This window comes from Mauremys mutica, chromosome 2 (genome assembly GCF_020497125.1).
Source record: "Mauremys mutica isolate MM-2020 ecotype Southern chromosome 2, ASM2049712v1, whole genome shotgun sequence".
Lineage (NCBI taxonomy): Eukaryota > Metazoa > Chordata > Testudines > Geoemydidae > Mauremys > Mauremys mutica.
This window is the reverse complement of record NC_059073.1, coordinates 137,303,765-137,320,937: the sequence shown is the minus strand read 5'-3', so window position 1 is coordinate 137,320,937 and position 17,173 is coordinate 137,303,765. Positions and strand designations below refer to the sequence as shown.

Below are 17,173 nucleotides of genomic sequence, written 5' to 3'. Positions count from 1 at the left end.
GCAAACATAAAAACACCCCACCAGGTTCTGATCTCAGCTATCTCTGGTGTCAATCCTCGATCTCTCCACTGACCTCTGTGGGGTGACTCTGGATTTACACTGGGAACAGAATTGGGCCTCCTCTTCCCAGATCTCTTACAATCTGGCTCAGACTCAGACAGTAGCATTGAGATACACATGCTATGCAGCTTGAGGATGCAGTGTCAGAGCGCTGCAGATCGCTCTGAAGGTTCATCACTGAATTGCTTTTCAGGAGGGAGTGTGTTTTAAGGAGGGATTGGAATAAAGAGAAGGAGGTCGTTTGCTGTAGAAGATAATGACAATACTTAGCACTTACACAGCACTTTGCATTTTCAAAGCACTGAACCAGTGTTAATCCCCACAACCTGCCTGTGAGAGGAGAAAGGCAGAGAAGAGATGTGACTTGCCAGAGGCCACTCAGCAAGCCAGTGGAAGAGCTAGGAATAGAACCAAGTTGTCCTGTTTTCCTCTGTGTCACGCTTCATCCACTAGCCTGTACTGTCTCCAAGAAGGTATAAGGGTCGGCATGGACATGAGAGAGGGAGACAGAGAAAGAGGAGGCATTGAGGAGGGAGAAGGCAGATTGCTAGCTGGCCTTGGTGCTGATGATCATCTGAATGGTTATAACATGCTGAGAGACTGACAGAGGGAGCCGACTTGGGCCCTCTCTATTACTCGTCTGCTGTCTTGAGCGTCGATAACCGCTTGCTTCTTCCCATGTGTCCTGTGAACATCCCTTTCCCCATTGCAGCGGATCCTCTCGGCACACACAATTCCTTCCAGCCATCAAGACACCGCGCAACTGATCTGCACCTGTACGCATGCAGGCCAGCACAGTCTCCTCCCCTCCTATTAGCGCTGTAACTCCAGGCGTGCAGAGCCCTGGCACTAACGGCTCTCTGCCGCAGTCGCCATGTCACAACCAGAGAGGGAGAGAAATCTGCAATTTTCAAGTAACAGACTTGTCAGTTAGGTTGACTTGCTAATGAATCCGGCAGTGGTGGGAATTCTGATGGTGCTTTTATCTTCCGTGGTAGTGTCTCTCAATCCCCATCCTTTAATTATGGGAAGCTGAAGGAAGGCTACAGCATAGAGATGAAGTGGCAACATTATTTATAATTCAGAGAATCTTCTAAAGTCTGGATTTTTTTTCTGAGGCTAAAATGTCATCCTAAAAGGAGTTTCATTGGTACGTTTTCCCCCAGTGGTGGGGCGACTATTATTTGCATTTTCTTTTCGTTATCCCTATGTATCTACCGTCACCTATTCTTTTTAGGAATCCCCCTACAACCACATTTCCTAAGAGGTGTCAGAAAGCAATGGCACCTTAGTGTATAAGCAGGAATCTGCAGCCCTGGGAAGCAAGGGTGAGCTAGGGACTTGTCTAAAATCTCAGCTCAGTCTCCCCTCTGCTGCCTGTTTTCAGCAACGTACCCACCAAAGTGAGACCCACTTAGTCGGCTTCGTTATTTCACCAAGTATTTCAAAAAATGGATTGTGCTTGAATCCTTGGGTTTTTTTAAGTGTTTATGGCTGTCAAAACATCTTTCCCCTGTACAGCAGCAGGTGTCTGTGGAGGAATAATGGTATTGGATTTATGACTAGTACTGAACACGTCTGCAAGACTTGTCATCTGTAGATCTCAAAGCACTTTGCAAAGTAGGTATTGTGATTCTCATAGAGGTGGGAAACTGAGGCAGAGAGAGGTTATGTGACTTACTCAAGGCCACATAGTGATTCAGTAGCAAAGCTGGAAACAAAACTCAGGTGCCCCGAGTCACTGTCCTGTGCCTTACCCCACTGCAATAACAGGAGCCATATCTTTCATCTGTCCTTCACATCTATTTACCACCTGGGGCATTTGGCTTGAGAGTCTGCTTCCACATACAGCTCACTCCAGTAAAGAAGGAGAAAAATGAGAGATAATCTTAATTGGGAAGGAAAATACCTAGCATGTACCATACTTTTCAGTGTAAGTCTAGAAATCCTGTCGGAATGAGAGAATTTCCATAGGAATGTTCCGTCAGGAGCCAGCAGGATCTGATGGCAGGAGAACTGTTTCCTCAGCCCGATCCAGCCCCAGCCCAGTGAAGGTGTACGTTGCCTTTTTTACCTGATTACCTTTGCAATATACGATTAAACCATGTGCCTCGCTACCTACCTGTTAGAATGAACAGAGCAGTGAGGGCCGTTCCTGCGAGGTGCTGAGCAATCACAACTTGCTCAGAACTTCTCAGGATCTGACCTGAAATGAGAGAACTCCTAACAGCCGAGACAATGCTGCCGCATCCCAGGATATCCACAGACACTACGGCAAACTTCCAAAAACTATCATTCCTGCTTACTGATGATTACTGCACTATGGAGAAATTCAGCCATCGTGTAAGTGGGTGCAGATCTCATCGATCTCAGTTTAGTTGATAGCCTTTCATAAAACAGCTCTCAGGGTCTGATTTAAGCCCATGACACCTACCCTGGGAAACTGAAAGTTAACGCTGAAACATCAGCATTGAGTAAGATATTTTAAACCCCAGGGGCGTGGAGCACCAAACCATGGCATCCCAGCTTTAACCCTGGACATCCTTGATTTTGAGGGCTCATCCCTTTCCATGTTGTTTGAATATAGATTTCTGTTCTTTTGATTCGTGAGTTTGAATCTTCAGTTTGTCATGATTGTCTGGAGCTGGCATGATGCACTGTGATGATGGCAGCTTGCAGAGTCCAATAATCCCCGCACCCCAAAATTCAGTATATAATCCATGCATTAAAAGTCCTTATGAAACAGTAGTTGCTGTGCCTACACAATAACTGCCTCTTCAGTCTCTGTGCTGGCGCTATTTTATTAAAGCACTCTGAAGCATGATGCCCCTCCAACAAAATCTCACTTTGTTAAATCCAAGATGGGTTGAATAGTAGGAGCACAAAAAGTCAAGCCACCTTGTTTTAAAAACAGATCTACCATCATTGTCGCAGGTCCTTGTCTGAGATCTTGCATGCCACATTTCAGAGCCGAATGAGTATTTTCTGCTTTAGTGGGTTCATATGATGTGAATGGTTACACGCTAATTAGTTGATGTCCTGTGCTTTCAAGCCGTAAAGTGCTATCCTAGTACTAAGCTCAATGGGTCGTAGTGGAGAGAGCCCTTGTTAAACAGTCACCTTTGAGCATTATCCAAAAAACATGTTGAGGAGCTTATTGAAAGGGTAATGTGTAATGCTGTCATAACGCTGAACATTTTCAAAGTACATTTCTGACATGAAGCCTTCAAACTCCACCCGGGGAGGTGGATAGGAGTCATTCCAACATTACAGGTGAGGAAACTACGGCACAGATGGGTGGTAGCAATATTTATATTGTGGTAGCACTCAAAGGCTCCCAGTGGGACTGAGGCCCCATTGTGCCTACAATTTAAAGACCCCAACAGCCAGAGAGTAGGGAATGCAACGTACACGGCAATTGACTAGGGTGTATCATTGGCTCAGCTGTGTTAGTTGCATGGATTATAGTTGAGGGTGGAGGAAAAGGAAAGAAAGAGAGGAGGAGCAACAGTCTCAACTTGTCATCTGCCTAGCCATGACCAACTGGCTGGGTTTTGCAGACATCGTGGCAGAGAGGAGTCTTAAAGAAGGATTTGAAGGATAAGTGAATTTCCTGAGGCCACAGAAAGAGTCGGTGTCAGTGGTGGGCTTAGAACTCGAGAGCGTCTGGACTCCAGCCCTCTGCTCATGCCACTAGACTGTGTTGCTTTTCTAGAGAAATGCTGCACATTGATGGCTGTGCTCTGTAAAGTCCTTCATCACTGACAAGTGACTGTATTCCATCTCCTGGACATACGTTCCAAGTTCACCATGTATCCTATTCGTAGAGTGCACATATGTTGGGTGTACGTAAGCAGCGATACCACAGATGAGTGGTTGTGTCAATGCTGTTTTCCTCTTTATGGCAATGAATGCCTTAAAAATGGTCAGGGTATTTTAAAAAAAGCCACAAGTATGTGCATATGAACATAGCCCTGGGGCCAAATGCTAGACCGGGGTCGGCAACCTATGGCACGTGTGCCAAAGACGGCATGCGAGCCGATTTTTAATGGCACTCTGCTGCCTGCCGGAGTCCCAGCTGGCAGCAGCGTGCCATTAAAAATCCTGCCCGGCCCGGGCCAGCCCAGCCCGCTCTTCTCTGCCCCCTCCCCCACAGGGCAGGGGGCAGAAGCTTGGTCCTGCCAGCTCCCCTGCCTCTTCCCGCAGTGTTCTGGGTTCCTGCCCTTCCTCCTCCCCTCCCTCCCTGCCGGCTGATTGGCTGATGGCCCTTGCGAGGGACGGGGTGGGAGAGGAGTGGAGTCAGCGTGTGGAGGCAGAGAAGAAGTGGGGGCAGGGACTTAGGGAAGGGGGGGGTGGAATGGGGCATATCCCCTCCAGCCCCCTGCCCTGACCCCCCCTCACACACACCCAGCCCTCTGCCCTGAGCCTTGCGCCCTGCACACCCCCTAGGCTCCTACCCTGAACCCTGACTCCCTCACACACACCCAGCCCTCTGCCCTGAGCCCTGTAGCCCTGCACGCACCCCAGGCTCATGCCCTGTGCCCCGCACACCCCCCAGGCCCCTGTCCTGAGCCCTGTATCCCCCTCACACACACCCAGCCCTCTGCCCTGACCCCTCCACACACACACCCAGCCCTCTGCCCTGAGCCCTGCAGCCCCACACACACCCAGGCCTGTGCCCTAAGCCCTGCGCCCCCCTCACACACACTCAGCCCTCTGCTTGACTCCTTCACACACACCCTCACGGCCCCAGCCCTGACTCTGGTACCCCCACACATACCCAGGCCCCCCACACCCTATGCCCTGACACCTGCACCCCCCTCACATGCCCCCAGCCCTCTGCCCTGACTCTTGCACCCCCCTACATACCTAGCCTCCCTCCACACACCATGCATCCGCCACATCCCCACCCTGAGCACCAAACGGGAGCTCCTGCACCCCTCCCCACACACACACACGCACGCACACTCCCACCTGCACCCCTTGCACCAAATGGGAGCTGCCCAGGTAAGTGCTCCACACCCAAACTTCCTGCCCCAACCCTGAGCCCCCTCCCTCATTCTAGCTCCAGGCCAGACCCTACACCCTAACCTGCTCCTTCACCCCCAGCCCTGTGCTCAGTGCACTCCCACCCTCAGCTCAGTGCAGAGAGAGGAAGAGAATGGGCCAGAACCAGGGAGAAGGAGCCGCTCAGCCCACTGCCGGTCTGGGGTCCCAGCTGCCGGCCCCGCACAGCCCGCTGCCAGTCTGGGGTTCTGGCTGCCAGACTCTTGCCAGCCGGGGTCCCGGCCGCAGGCCTCGCTCAGCCCGCTGCCAGCCTAGGTGAACAGAACCCCAGACCAGCAGTGGCCTGAGCGGGCCAGCGGCGTAAGATCAACGTTTTAATGTAATTTTAAATGAAGCTTCTTAAACATTTTGAAAACCTTGTTTATTTTACAGTACAACAGTAGTTTAGGTATACACCGCTATGTCGATATAACGCCACCCGATATAACACGAATTTGGATATAACGCGGTTAAAGCAATGCTCGGGGGGGGCCTGCGCACTCCGGTGGATCAAAGCAAGTTCAGTATAACACAGTTTCACCTATAACGCGGTAAGATTTTTTGGCTCCCAAGGACAGCGTTATATCGAGGTAGAGGTGTGTAATATATAGACTTATATATAATGTTCTAAAAAAACATTAAAATGTATTACCGGCACGTGAAACCTTAAATTACAGTGAATAAATGAAGACTCGGCACAGCACTGCTGAAAGGCTGCCGACCCCTGTGCTAGACTGACAGCCCTGGAGACTGAAGGCTTCTGTCTAGCCACATACCAAATACAGCAAAGGGCCACTGGAGTGTGAGCTTTCCCCATGGCAGTGCTTCAGTGTGAACCTGGGGAGAGGGGAATTCCATCCCCCGGCCCATTCAGTCCTAGCATTTCTGCTGAGACTACCAAGAAGGAGGAAATCAGTGGCAATGTGGGCTTTGCACTGTAGACCCCTGTCTGCTGGCAACATGATGGACTCACCGAACTAACTCCCAACTTTCAATAACATCTGGCCTGGTCGGGAATTGAACTTGTTGCTTAGAGCTAAAAGGCTCCATGTTCCGTTACCACCCTTCTGAGCCATCCTGCCCTTGCCTTCTTCAGGATCCTAAAATAAATTAAATTGTAATATCCCAAGAAAAACAGGGGCCACTGTACTGATTGTCTTACTCGTTTTCATCTCAAATTCATTTTAAATAGCAACCATTTAATTTGAGTGAAGCTGCTGCAGAATTTGCAGTGTGGTGCACCAAAAAGCTACTGAATTCATGGCCATCCTGCCACAGAGTACACGGGGCCTTTGATATGGGAAGGGCATGACGGTTGATACATTCCCTTGACCTGTCTGGTTTTCTCTGTGCAGGTCTCTTGTGTTCATTCAGATTCCTGTTTATCCAGCCCTTTTAATACATGTGTTTCTTTACTTATCTACATAGCAGCGAAATATTTAAATATTTCCCCCATGCCCATGAAACGAGGGGCCTCTGTAGCCAGTCCCAGTGGGAGTCAGTCTGTTAGCTGATACATTTAAATATAATGGCAAACCCTGCGTGAAACTGACTATAAAAAGCAATCTTAGAGTAGCAGCATCTGATCTGCATGTGACCAGCTGGATGGAAGAATGACCGTGTGCTTGCTGATGACTTTTTCAGGTTGCACAGGGCGATACAAGGTTATTAATGCCCCAGCCCCATCTCCATAATGAGATGAAGGGATGGTGGATGCAAAGAATCAGCCATACAAGGCACAGTTGCTTTTGGTGTTTGCAGGACAGGATGACTTAAGGCCCGGGGCTCTGTCCTTATGGGTGGCCTCTGTAGGCTGTTGTTCTGATTAGAGGTTGTCTTGATGGTACAGCATGTTGGGGGTGACATTGTGGGCGCTTGTGAGCACTGGACCAGCAGCTTTGCCGTGACTGTGGTTTGTGATAGTCTGTGTCACCCCGTGGACTCTTGGGCAGAGTGGGAAGTGTAATCAGGTGGGCACATAGTTAGGCATGAAAGACGCAGTGCCTCCCCTGCACTAACCCACTACGCATCTATGTCTATTTTTGAGTTATACCTAGCGATCGGGATCATGGTAACACCAGCTGGTATTTCGCCATCTGAGCCAGGAATATTAAACACTAATGGTCCTTGTATCCCATTCCCCAACTCTTCTGGGCTTTGTCTTTTTAGACTGTAAGTGCTTCAGAGCAAGGCCTTTGTCTCCCTACGTGTTTGCTCAGCACGTAGCACATATTGAGTGCAGCCCCAGTATAAATAAATAATATTAAACATGCACAGAGCTAAGTGGTCAGTGCTGCAAAGCAAGCCTGGCTTCTGTTTCCAAGGCTAAATCCTTCGACATAGTTCATGTATCTATATATATCAAACGCAATTACATTCATAAATTGGGATTTTTCTTTTTGCTCATTTACCCCTTGCTGATCATAGGTATTTCAGTACCGGTGGGTATAAAATCCCCTCACCTGTACTAGTCTGTAAGAAAGACATAACAGAAGGATAAATGTTGCAGTACTGTTGAAACTGTTCTCATGAAGGATTTGTTGGTTTTAGCCTGTAAAACTGACCATATAGTTTATGACCAGCAAGTTACCCAGTGCACTGTGGAGATGCAGTGGCCAGTTTCATAGGAGCACGTCCTCTGATAGTCAGCCATTTGTGTGCATGATTGAAGTCCACTGAAAGTTAGGAGGGAGGGTGGTTTCATTTTTATCACAAAGCTTCATTTCAGTTCTGTAAACCAGCTTAATATGGTCAACTGTGGGTCTTTCCTCCATCTCCTAGTTGGCTGCCTCTTCTGTCACTTTCAGCAATATTCTCTGTTGGTTTCTTACTTAAATGTTGATTAAGACATTTCTTAATTCACAAAACGTTGGTGCTAATATGAATATTTCCGTAGCCTGCATAATTGTTGGCACCTGGCTCCATTGCTATGGGCAACATGGATTTTGATAGCATGGTGCTACTACTCCTTCAGTCTGGGGCACAGAGCTCCCATCCTGGGTGTGCTGCTGGTGGGACTTACAATGACTAAGGCTATGGCTTAACAGCACATCCGGACAGACTATGACAATAGGAGAGGGATGGGGCAGGGTGGGGAGACTTCAGCTTTCTACCCAGGTTGTGGTTAGTATTTGCATAGTGCTTTTCACGTTCAGATTGCTGTCCAAAACACAGGAGCTTTTGGGGGCCCGTCAGCAGGTATTTTTGTGTGTGTGTCTACATTATAAAAAACCTGTTCTCGTGCTATTGCTTCAGAGAGATTTCATCAAGTTTAGCCTAAAACCGGAGATCTGAATCATTACCCTTATCTTATGGCTGGGGAAAGCTGAGACAGGGCAGTTGGGACCTGTCAAAGGGAATGAGTGTTAGAGCCAGGATTACAACAGTGACTCCCAGACTAATAAACCTCACGGCCTCTCTCCAATGGTGAAAGCAGCCAAGGGGACAGAAGAAAAGCAAGGGATGTCTCTGAGTGTAGGAGGAGATCTCCTTAACTCTGTTGACAGCTGACCCAAAGGCAGCTGATATTAAATTAAATGTGGACTGGCACTGAGGAGCAAAAGTAAGGGAGATTTTGGGGCACGAGCGTAGTTTGGGGAGGGACAGAGGAGTGTTGCTCCCCCCCCCAAAAAAAATGTAAGCCTTGGGCAGCCACGATATTTCTCTTCCTTGCAGGGGCGGCTCCAGGCCCCAGCACGCCAAGCGCGTGCTTGGGGCGGTAAGCCGCGGGGGGCGCTCTGCCGGCGCCGCGAGGGCAGCAGGCAGGCTGCCCTCGGTGGCTTGCCTGCGGAGGGTCCGCTGGTCCCGCGGCTTCGGCGGACCTCCCGCAGGCTGCGGGACCCTCCGCAGGCAAACTGCCGGAGGCAGCCTGCCTGCCATGCTTGGGGCAGCAAAATCCCTAGAGCCACCCCTGCTTCCCTCCCTCCCCTACGCACAGCCACATTGGCCTGACTGGAGCTGCCGCCCAAATATAGAAGTCAAATTACACCTATGGTTTTGGGTAGAGTCAGGGCCATAAGAGGAAGGAGGTGAGGAAGGGGAAAGGCGACAGTGATCAGAAGATGAAGCAACTCAATAAGGCATAGGCACAGCCTGGCGTTGCCAATAATTCCTTTTATTTCCCCTTACTTTGCCTAGGTGAGGTAGCAGACATGAGCCTTCAGGAAGGATTTAAATCGTGCAAGTGGCTTGGCCAGCAGGCTCCGGGAGGGGGTGCCAAATATAAGGGGCAGCATGGAAGAAGGTGAGGAATCAACTGTGGGAGGAGGATCCCTAGATTGGCATCACTGGTAAAATCAGGGAGGCTGGGAGGGAATCTGAAAGGAGAGAAAGTTCAAGTTGTAGGCAGGGGCTGTGTGAGATAAAACCTTAATGGCAAGATGTGTGAATTTTCTCTTCAGTACAGTGTTGATCCAGCCAAGTGCCTCACACAGAGGACGTGTCATGGTGAAGCAATGGGCTAGAGATGGTTGCGGCAGTAGCATTTTAGATGGACTGTAGAGGAGTCAGGTTCACAAAATGCTTAGAATTTGATCTATTATATGTGAGAGGTAAACCCGGTACTAAATTTCCGCAGAACAAATGTGGTAATGATAAGAGAGATGGTGCACAGTGTTAGCTGGAACTCAGTGTTAAAGAGGCACTGATAAGGGAAATTCAGAGTTAAAAATTCCCTTGCCCTAGATTAATACTGTAGATTATTAATCCTGAAAAATGTTCACAGTCTCATTTACTTCCTGTCACTGCTATTTCCTTATGTTTTGCAATTCACTTAGTCAAGACAGTGAAACTAGACCCGGTTAATTTCACAGAAAGTCACCGTCCCTTTTTAATTCTCAAGTTTGTTATCATTGGGTTCACAACTAGGGAGGACAATATTTAAAGAGCCACCATCCACTTAAAACTTTCACCTCTGGCTGAACGTTGTTGTTTGAAGCTGGTGTTGTAGCAAATAACACCTCGGGTGATTAGAAATTAATTAGATGAGTGGGGGAATAGTATTTTTCTCTCCTCTATCAGTTTGTGTGCTTTCTGCGTTTAACAGCACTTTGTGTAGGGTCAGTTTCTTTATTCCCCCCTTGTGTAGACAGCCAGCTTCCCACGTTGTTGTGTGGCTCTGTACCACAGCAGTAGCAGGAGAGAAAAAACATTTTAAAAAATAGGAAAATATGACTGTAAAATCACCAGTCTCTGAAGGAGGGCTGGGAGACAAATGTGGGGCCTCTTAACTACTTCTAACCAGGTGTGTGAAACTGACTAGATTTTAAGTAGTTGATGTATGTTTAAATAAAAAAAACCCACTTGACATGGGAACATAAGACTGGAAAGGGCCTTCTTGGATCCACTCCCTTGTTATTGCAGGCCACTGCCTAATTTATATTAACAAAATAATGATCGTAATACTAACTTTCCCTTTTAGTAGCACCGTCCATCAGTTAGTTAGTTCAGTCTCAGAATGCCCATAGAAGTTTATAATAAACTCATTTCTATCTGGACTAGGTTTTGTTTCACTCCTTGTTTTGATTAACAGATTCTAAATTCTGGATCTAAACTAAGTTGACCGTGTCCCTCTCGGAAAGGGAAAGCAGGGCAGTCCCTTTGTAATTAACGAGTAAGAGCAGCCCAGTAAAAGGAGTGGTGTGTCTTTAAATCCACACAGTGCAGGGTTCGTGTTATCAAAAGGACTCAGGGGACAGAGAGATGAGGGGGTGTTGGGAGTGTGGATTGCATCACACTCACTCTAGTGGGAAATGCCACAAAAGCTGCCGGGAATATCTTTTCCATAACCAATGTTTTGGTGAGTATTGAGCATCTAGACAAACCCCCATTGTTCTTCCATGCTCTGTGCAGGAAGTAGGATAGGTGTGAGCAAATTATTGTTCACATTAGGAAGTTGCAAAATGGAGCTCTTCCACATGCACAAAAGAGGGGATCAGGGTTTCTTTTTGTTTCATCAATTGCAGCCTAATCCTGCAAGATGTTTCACTCCTGTGGAATCATTAGAGATTCTCACAGGATTGTGCCCTGAGTGCTAGTCAGCACAAGTCAGGAGAGAGAAAAGGATGCTTTCTGCTTTCTCTGTGATTTCTTTCCTGTTCCTCTTTTTGTCTTGGCAACCCTCCTCCTCGGTCATGAATTAGTGCTTGTGTCCCAGGAAGACTGGCTAATGATCCCATGCCCTGGTTTAAGAGCAACATGTCATAAGGTCATAATTGGAGATATACCAATCTCCTAGAACTGGAAGGGAACCTCGAAAGGTCATTGAGTCCAGCCCCCTGCCTTCACTAGCAGGACCAATTTTTGCCCCAGATCCCTAAGCGGCCCCCTCAAGGATTGAACTCACAACCCTGGGTTTAGCAGGCCAATGCTCAAACCACTGAGCTATCCCTCCCCCCTCATATGTGGCTCATATAAACTTTCAAAGCAGTGAAGAAACTGCAAGGCAGTGCCAGGGCCAGTGGGATCCCTCAGGACTAGCTCCTTTGTGGCCCCAGGCCTTTGTTCATGCTTTTCTCTTCCCTCAGGGAAATGCTGAGGGCTGTCTCTGTCTCCCTTAGTATTAGGGATCTCCCTTCTTGGGCTGTGTTAATAGCAGTCTCTTGGCTAAGGAGAGCCCAGTTTCCAGTTGACGAGAGAGGAGAGAAGGGACAGCTACGTGTTGCTGAACCATTCTGCTCATTGCTGGGCCAGCAGCTCTTATCTTTCTCCTTCCCCTATATCTTTCATAGCGTCAGAGACATTAGTTCGTACCCACCACAGCGGCCAGTGCAAAAATGTTCCATACTGGCATTTTTCCCTGTCTAATTTTAAATATCCTGAGCTCTGGTGCTTCCACCCCATTCCTTGGGAGGCTATGCCAGATCTTGTAGCTTTCACTGTTAAGAAATGTTTACTGATATTCAGCCTACATTTCCAGTTGTCCAATACTGTTCTCTTACTTCTAGTCAGACCCCCCATAGAGTTCCTCTCCCCACTTAATGTTGGCATGTTACAGATGTTTGCAGGCCGTTAACATGAAATACATTTTAGACACTAAAGCCATAGGACCCATGATGCATCTGCTGGAAGCTCCAAGAGGATAAATATGGTCTGTAGTATAACCTTGTGTCTTGTTTTGTGGAAAGACTCGTGGAGATTATGGACCTGATCCGATTCCTATTAAAGTAATTGGGGGTTGGAGCAGGCCATAAGGACACTTGCCCCGCCCCTGCCCTACCAGTAATCTGAGGACAGGTGCTAACGCCCACTCCTAGTGTCATATAGAATTCTGCCTGAGCACCTTGAATTAACAGGTTCTTAGCTGGGAGTTTGGCCAAGTAGATATGTCTCTAAGATGAGTCCAGCCAGGCCACAGCATTCACGGGGTTTTATTCTTTGAACCCCTGCAGGTTCAGCAGCGTGTTCCCCAGCCTGAACATGGCAGTGAAGAGACGTGAGCAGACTCTGCAAGACTACAAGCGGCTGCAGTCCAAGGTGGAAAAATACGAAGAGAAGGAGAAGACCGGCCCCATCCTGGCCAAGCTACACCAGGTACAGAGCTGGGAGACGGGCGCTTACTGCTGGGGTTGAAAAGCTCTGGAGAGAATGTTAGGGCACCCCCTGTGTGCAGGGTGACACATTACAATTTCCCTTACGTATGTTTCATCCTGAATGCCAAGTATCGTTGAAAGGTGCAAGCGTGAGTTATTTAGCACAGTAACTGGGAATAGTGTGATGAAATTAAGACAGAAAATCTAGGCACCGAAGATCTGTTAGGCTATGGAATAGACTCACAAAGGAAATGATCAGAACACCATGCTTGGGACATTTAAAACTAGACAGGGGAAATCCCTTGTAAATGTTCACTTGGGTACAATCCTGCCTCAGCAGGGAAATGGACTGAATGATCTTTTGTCTTCCAGTATCTAAATTCTGTATCTAAATTCCCTAAAGTATAGGCTAATTTATTCAGTGTTTCGGGTTAATGTGCCATTATTTTTTCAATATTAAGTTGACATACGCAATGCTTGGTAAATCCAGGTAAATTAAGAGGACTCAGTCTGAGACCAAACAAAACGTCTTTTCCAAACTAAAGCCCACAAGAACTGGAGATAACTGTAGGAGCACATTAGGAGACAGCATTCCCCTGAACTTTCAGAATTTGACTAAACAGCTATAAAAAAATCATAAAATTCTACACATTTGCCACCTGATACAAAGCTTAGTCTCACAAAATTGCAATAACTGGTTAACATGAAACCTCACCAAATTATTACATCTTTCTGAAATTCGAGCAAAGTTGTTGGGTTTTGTGTTTTGTTTTTACTAAATCTTCACTGGCATTCCCAGCAAAATCTGTCATTTCTACAAAACATTTGCTTGAAACCTCTAAGGAATAGTCGCCTTCATCAGAGTGAAAGAACACACCGTTTTGATCACTTTCCCCCCCAAAATTAAGTATTGTGTTAAAGAACAGCCCTATCAGCATTAACAAAAGAGAATTCAGACTTCATAGTAAGCAGCTTATGTTGCTCAGCCTCAGTGACTAAAGCTATGGCTGGAAAAATGGGAGTTCTTTTGTCCTGGTGATTAAGTCGGTTTTATTTTTTTCCTAATGAACTTCTGGTATGATCTCAATTTTTCCCCCATGAAAATCTGAAATAAATAATCAAAAGTCTGAGCTTGGGCACCTGGGATAGCCAGAAGTGCTGTTGGAGAGGACCTAAAGCCAGGCTATTCAAGAGAGATCCAGATATTTGGTAAGGAGTTAGTATAGTCTCATAAAGTATTTCCATCCGGCCTAAAATATAAATTGGGCTGTTTACCCAAGCCCTCAATTTTTGGATGCAGGAAGCTTCCTGAATTAACCCTCCTTTCCCGTGAGTTGGAACACTCTCAGCCTCAGTTTGAGTAGCTGGATTGGTGTCAGACAATGTATTTGCCCCTTTCGAGCCTGGTGTCATTTTAAGACCTTACTAGCCGGAAGTTATGCCTGCTCCATATCTCTAGCGTACTTTCCCAACAAAGGCCCGGAACCTGTCTTAACACCAATCTGTCTATAGGATTAGACACCGCCAGAGCAGGACCAGCATGTGGAATCTCACTGCTAGCCCACACCCCCTCCCTTTGGAATTGCACCAGGATTAAGTGGCAGACTTGAACTTGTCTAATGTTTCAGCACCCACCCCCTCCTGCCCTTTTCCACACCTTCTGAGAGACATTTCCCTTTCTCCCCACGCTTCTGTTTAAAGATCGCCAATAGGACTCTCCAAACTGAAGGTCACAGGCAAAGTGCAAAGACAGGAGAGACTCCCCTGGGGTTGACACGGCAAATTCTCCGAGGGCATAGGGTTAGGGGAGCAAACCCTGAGGACGGACAGAAGACCATCAGAGTCTCGGCATCAGCCCAGCGGTGCTAGCAGGTCCGAGAGCCAAGCCTTAGTTCAGCTTGGAGTCTCCCCTATTCACCTTTACTTCCAGCAGCATAGCAAAGTTGCTTTGCTGGCCAAGTCACGCCCCCTCTCTGAATATGGGGTCATAGCACCGGCATGGGCCCCTAGTATGGCGTGGGCTGTAGGGTCCTTCAGAACTTTTCAGTTATCCCAGCGAGAGAGAGATCTGCCAATGTCCTAGCGAGACACCACCTGACCACAGGGCTGCAGGCAACAGAAAAACTATGGTGCTTGCTAACATTGTCCTTGAGCTGCTAGTTAGAGGATCTTGTGTCACATTCCGGGTTTGCTCTGTAGAGCTGTTTGGTTTCAGACCACAGGCTTTTTTGAGGGCCCTGGTGTATAGCCTTCATTTCTCTTTGAGAGGCAGGAGAAGGAACGATTTTATTATGCCTCCCAGCAGGTCATCTGTACCTTGCTGCTCATAGAAAAGCAACTTTGATGCATATTTATAGTACCACATAGAGGAGACTGGCTAAGGAAAGCTCTTAATGTTTGGTGCCCACTCACTGAGTCAATTTGTGCATGTGGCAGATACAAGCAGCTTGCCACGGTGATGTTAGAGTCCTTACTGCCTTTCAGTGACCTACCTGTGGATCTCTTTATGGGAGAGAGTCAGTCATCCCCCAAACCCACAGGCTGGTCCTCAGAATGTTCCCTTATCGAAAACGCTACATGTTCTTGGGCCCTAGTGCGAAAAACCATTGTCCTAAGCCAGCTTCCTGGAAGTTCATACATCGGTTTGTTTTGGGAAGGGGGATTTTTAAGGCAGCTGAGCAACCCCCTCTCATTCCCCAGGCCCGTGAGGAGCTGAGGCCGGTGAAGGAGGACTTTGAAGCCAAAAACAAGCAGCTTCTGGAGGAGATGCCCAAGTTCTACAGCAGCCGCATCGACTACTTCGAGCCCAGCTTTGAATCATTGATCCGAGCTCAGGTGAGACCCATAGTGAAACCTCTCCCTGCACTGGCTGCCCTCATGTCAGTGTCCATTATCTTGAGCACCTCTCTGGAGCACAGACTCTTTCAGATGTTATTTAGGTGAACGGTTAATCTCACCAGCATATGAGTCCCTAAGACTAACGCACCATCCAATTGAATAGATATTGATCCCATCGACTTCGCTGTCTGCATGCTACATCTCTCCTGGGGTTTGCAAGAATCCCTTAAAATGCTGGGATGTATGACCGCGGGGAAAGGAAGTCATAGTTGAACAGCATCAATCCTGAACTTTGGGGTTATCATGGAAGCTACAGTTGGGCACAAGGCGGATAGGTTGCCTGACCCGTTATCTGGCAGAAGATTGAGTTGGCTTCTACTCAAAGCTGGTCTGGTTCTATGGTAGCTGAATGCCATGCAGGAAGAACGGCATGAAGTGAACTTTGCGCCCTTTCTTCGTCATAAAGTGTTGCCCGGATCTAGTGCTTTGCTTCTTTAGGGCCCCATCCTACAATCCCATTCAAGTCAATGAGCAGAGCCCCTACTCCCGAAACAGGTGAGACTGTGGGGCTGGGTGGCTCGCTGATCTGAATACCCTGGCCCTCTGCATTTGGGGTCCTGAGTGGTGATCGTAAAGGATAAGATATTAAGTCACTGCCTAGTCTCCGGTCCTTGTTTTCTACGTAGCGGATGGATGCTGCAGGTCTTGACTGATGCGCACCTGCATAACTAGGGGAAGCATCACAACTGGAATATTATGAGGTGCTGCAGGTCCCGGCTGAAGTGCGCTGAGAAAATCCCCCAGAAAAACCCTGAATGGCTGGTGGCTTTTTACACATCTGTCATAATCCTCAAGGGTTTTGTGTTTTCCGCTGCCCAATCTCTCTGTTGGCACAAGTGATAGAGAAAGGGAATCTCAGTTTTGCCCCCCGTGTTGGGACATGGTGCAAGGCAGGCTGTAATATAGATTAGTTTTGGGGGTTTGGAATGTCATAACTCAAATCCCTTCCCTTCCCCTGGGGATTCGTGTGATCAGTGTCCAAAAGAATGTGATGTAGTTTGATTCTGGGACGTGTTCGTGTGAGCCCCTGTGGACAAGGTCATCCCCCCCCCCCCTTTATGAGGAAGGGCCGTAAATCTTTGCCCAAACTTGCAGGGTCCTCCTCTTGTGGAGAGAGGGAATGAGGAAGGTGAGAAGCGTCCTAGGTTTCCTCTCTGCAGAGGCTTCTCCCCATGGAGCTGGCCAGCCTGATGGGGCAGAACAAACCTCTTTCCTTCTGAGCAGACGTACAAGTTCGCAAGGTGTGACTCAGGATAGGGGAGACAAGCGTGGCTGATTGGCAGGCTGAACGCACACCAGGCATCAGTCGGGGTGATGAATAAGGTAGTGTAGCTTAGACTGCCTTGTTCACACTCCCCTAGACCTAGCTACACCCACTTACCAATGCTTTGGGAAAGTGAAATTGGTGTAACTTACACAGATCTGGAGGAAGGTGTGAGTTAAATGCGGGGAAGGCCTGCCATAAGGTACACCTTCCCACTCTCTCCTGTTGGTTGCGTTTGCTGCCAGTTTTCTCTATGACATTGATTTTAAGGCCAGAAGGGACCGTTATCATTGGTTAAACTGACATCCTAGAGGTCATAGAGTGTGGGGGAAACTGACATGCATCCGCACAGGTTCATCATTGTAGGTACTTCCTG

General features: G+C 47.9%; 1 protein-coding gene across 3 annotated transcripts in view; it reads left to right on the top strand.

Moving 5' to 3' along the window:
• Positions 1 to 17,173, top strand: part of BIN3 (bridging integrator 3) — an 82,990-nt gene that overhangs the window by 59,903 nt on the left and 5,914 nt on the right. For all 3 annotated transcript variants that reach the window (XM_045003632.1, XM_045003634.1, XM_045003631.1), the window contains 2 exons: positions 12,495 to 12,636; positions 15,336 to 15,470. In XM_045003632.1, the coding sequence (XP_044859567.1) occupies positions 12,495 to 12,636; positions 15,336 to 15,470 (277 nt within the window). The remainder of the gene's footprint in view (positions 1 to 12,494; positions 12,637 to 15,335; positions 15,471 to 17,173) is intronic.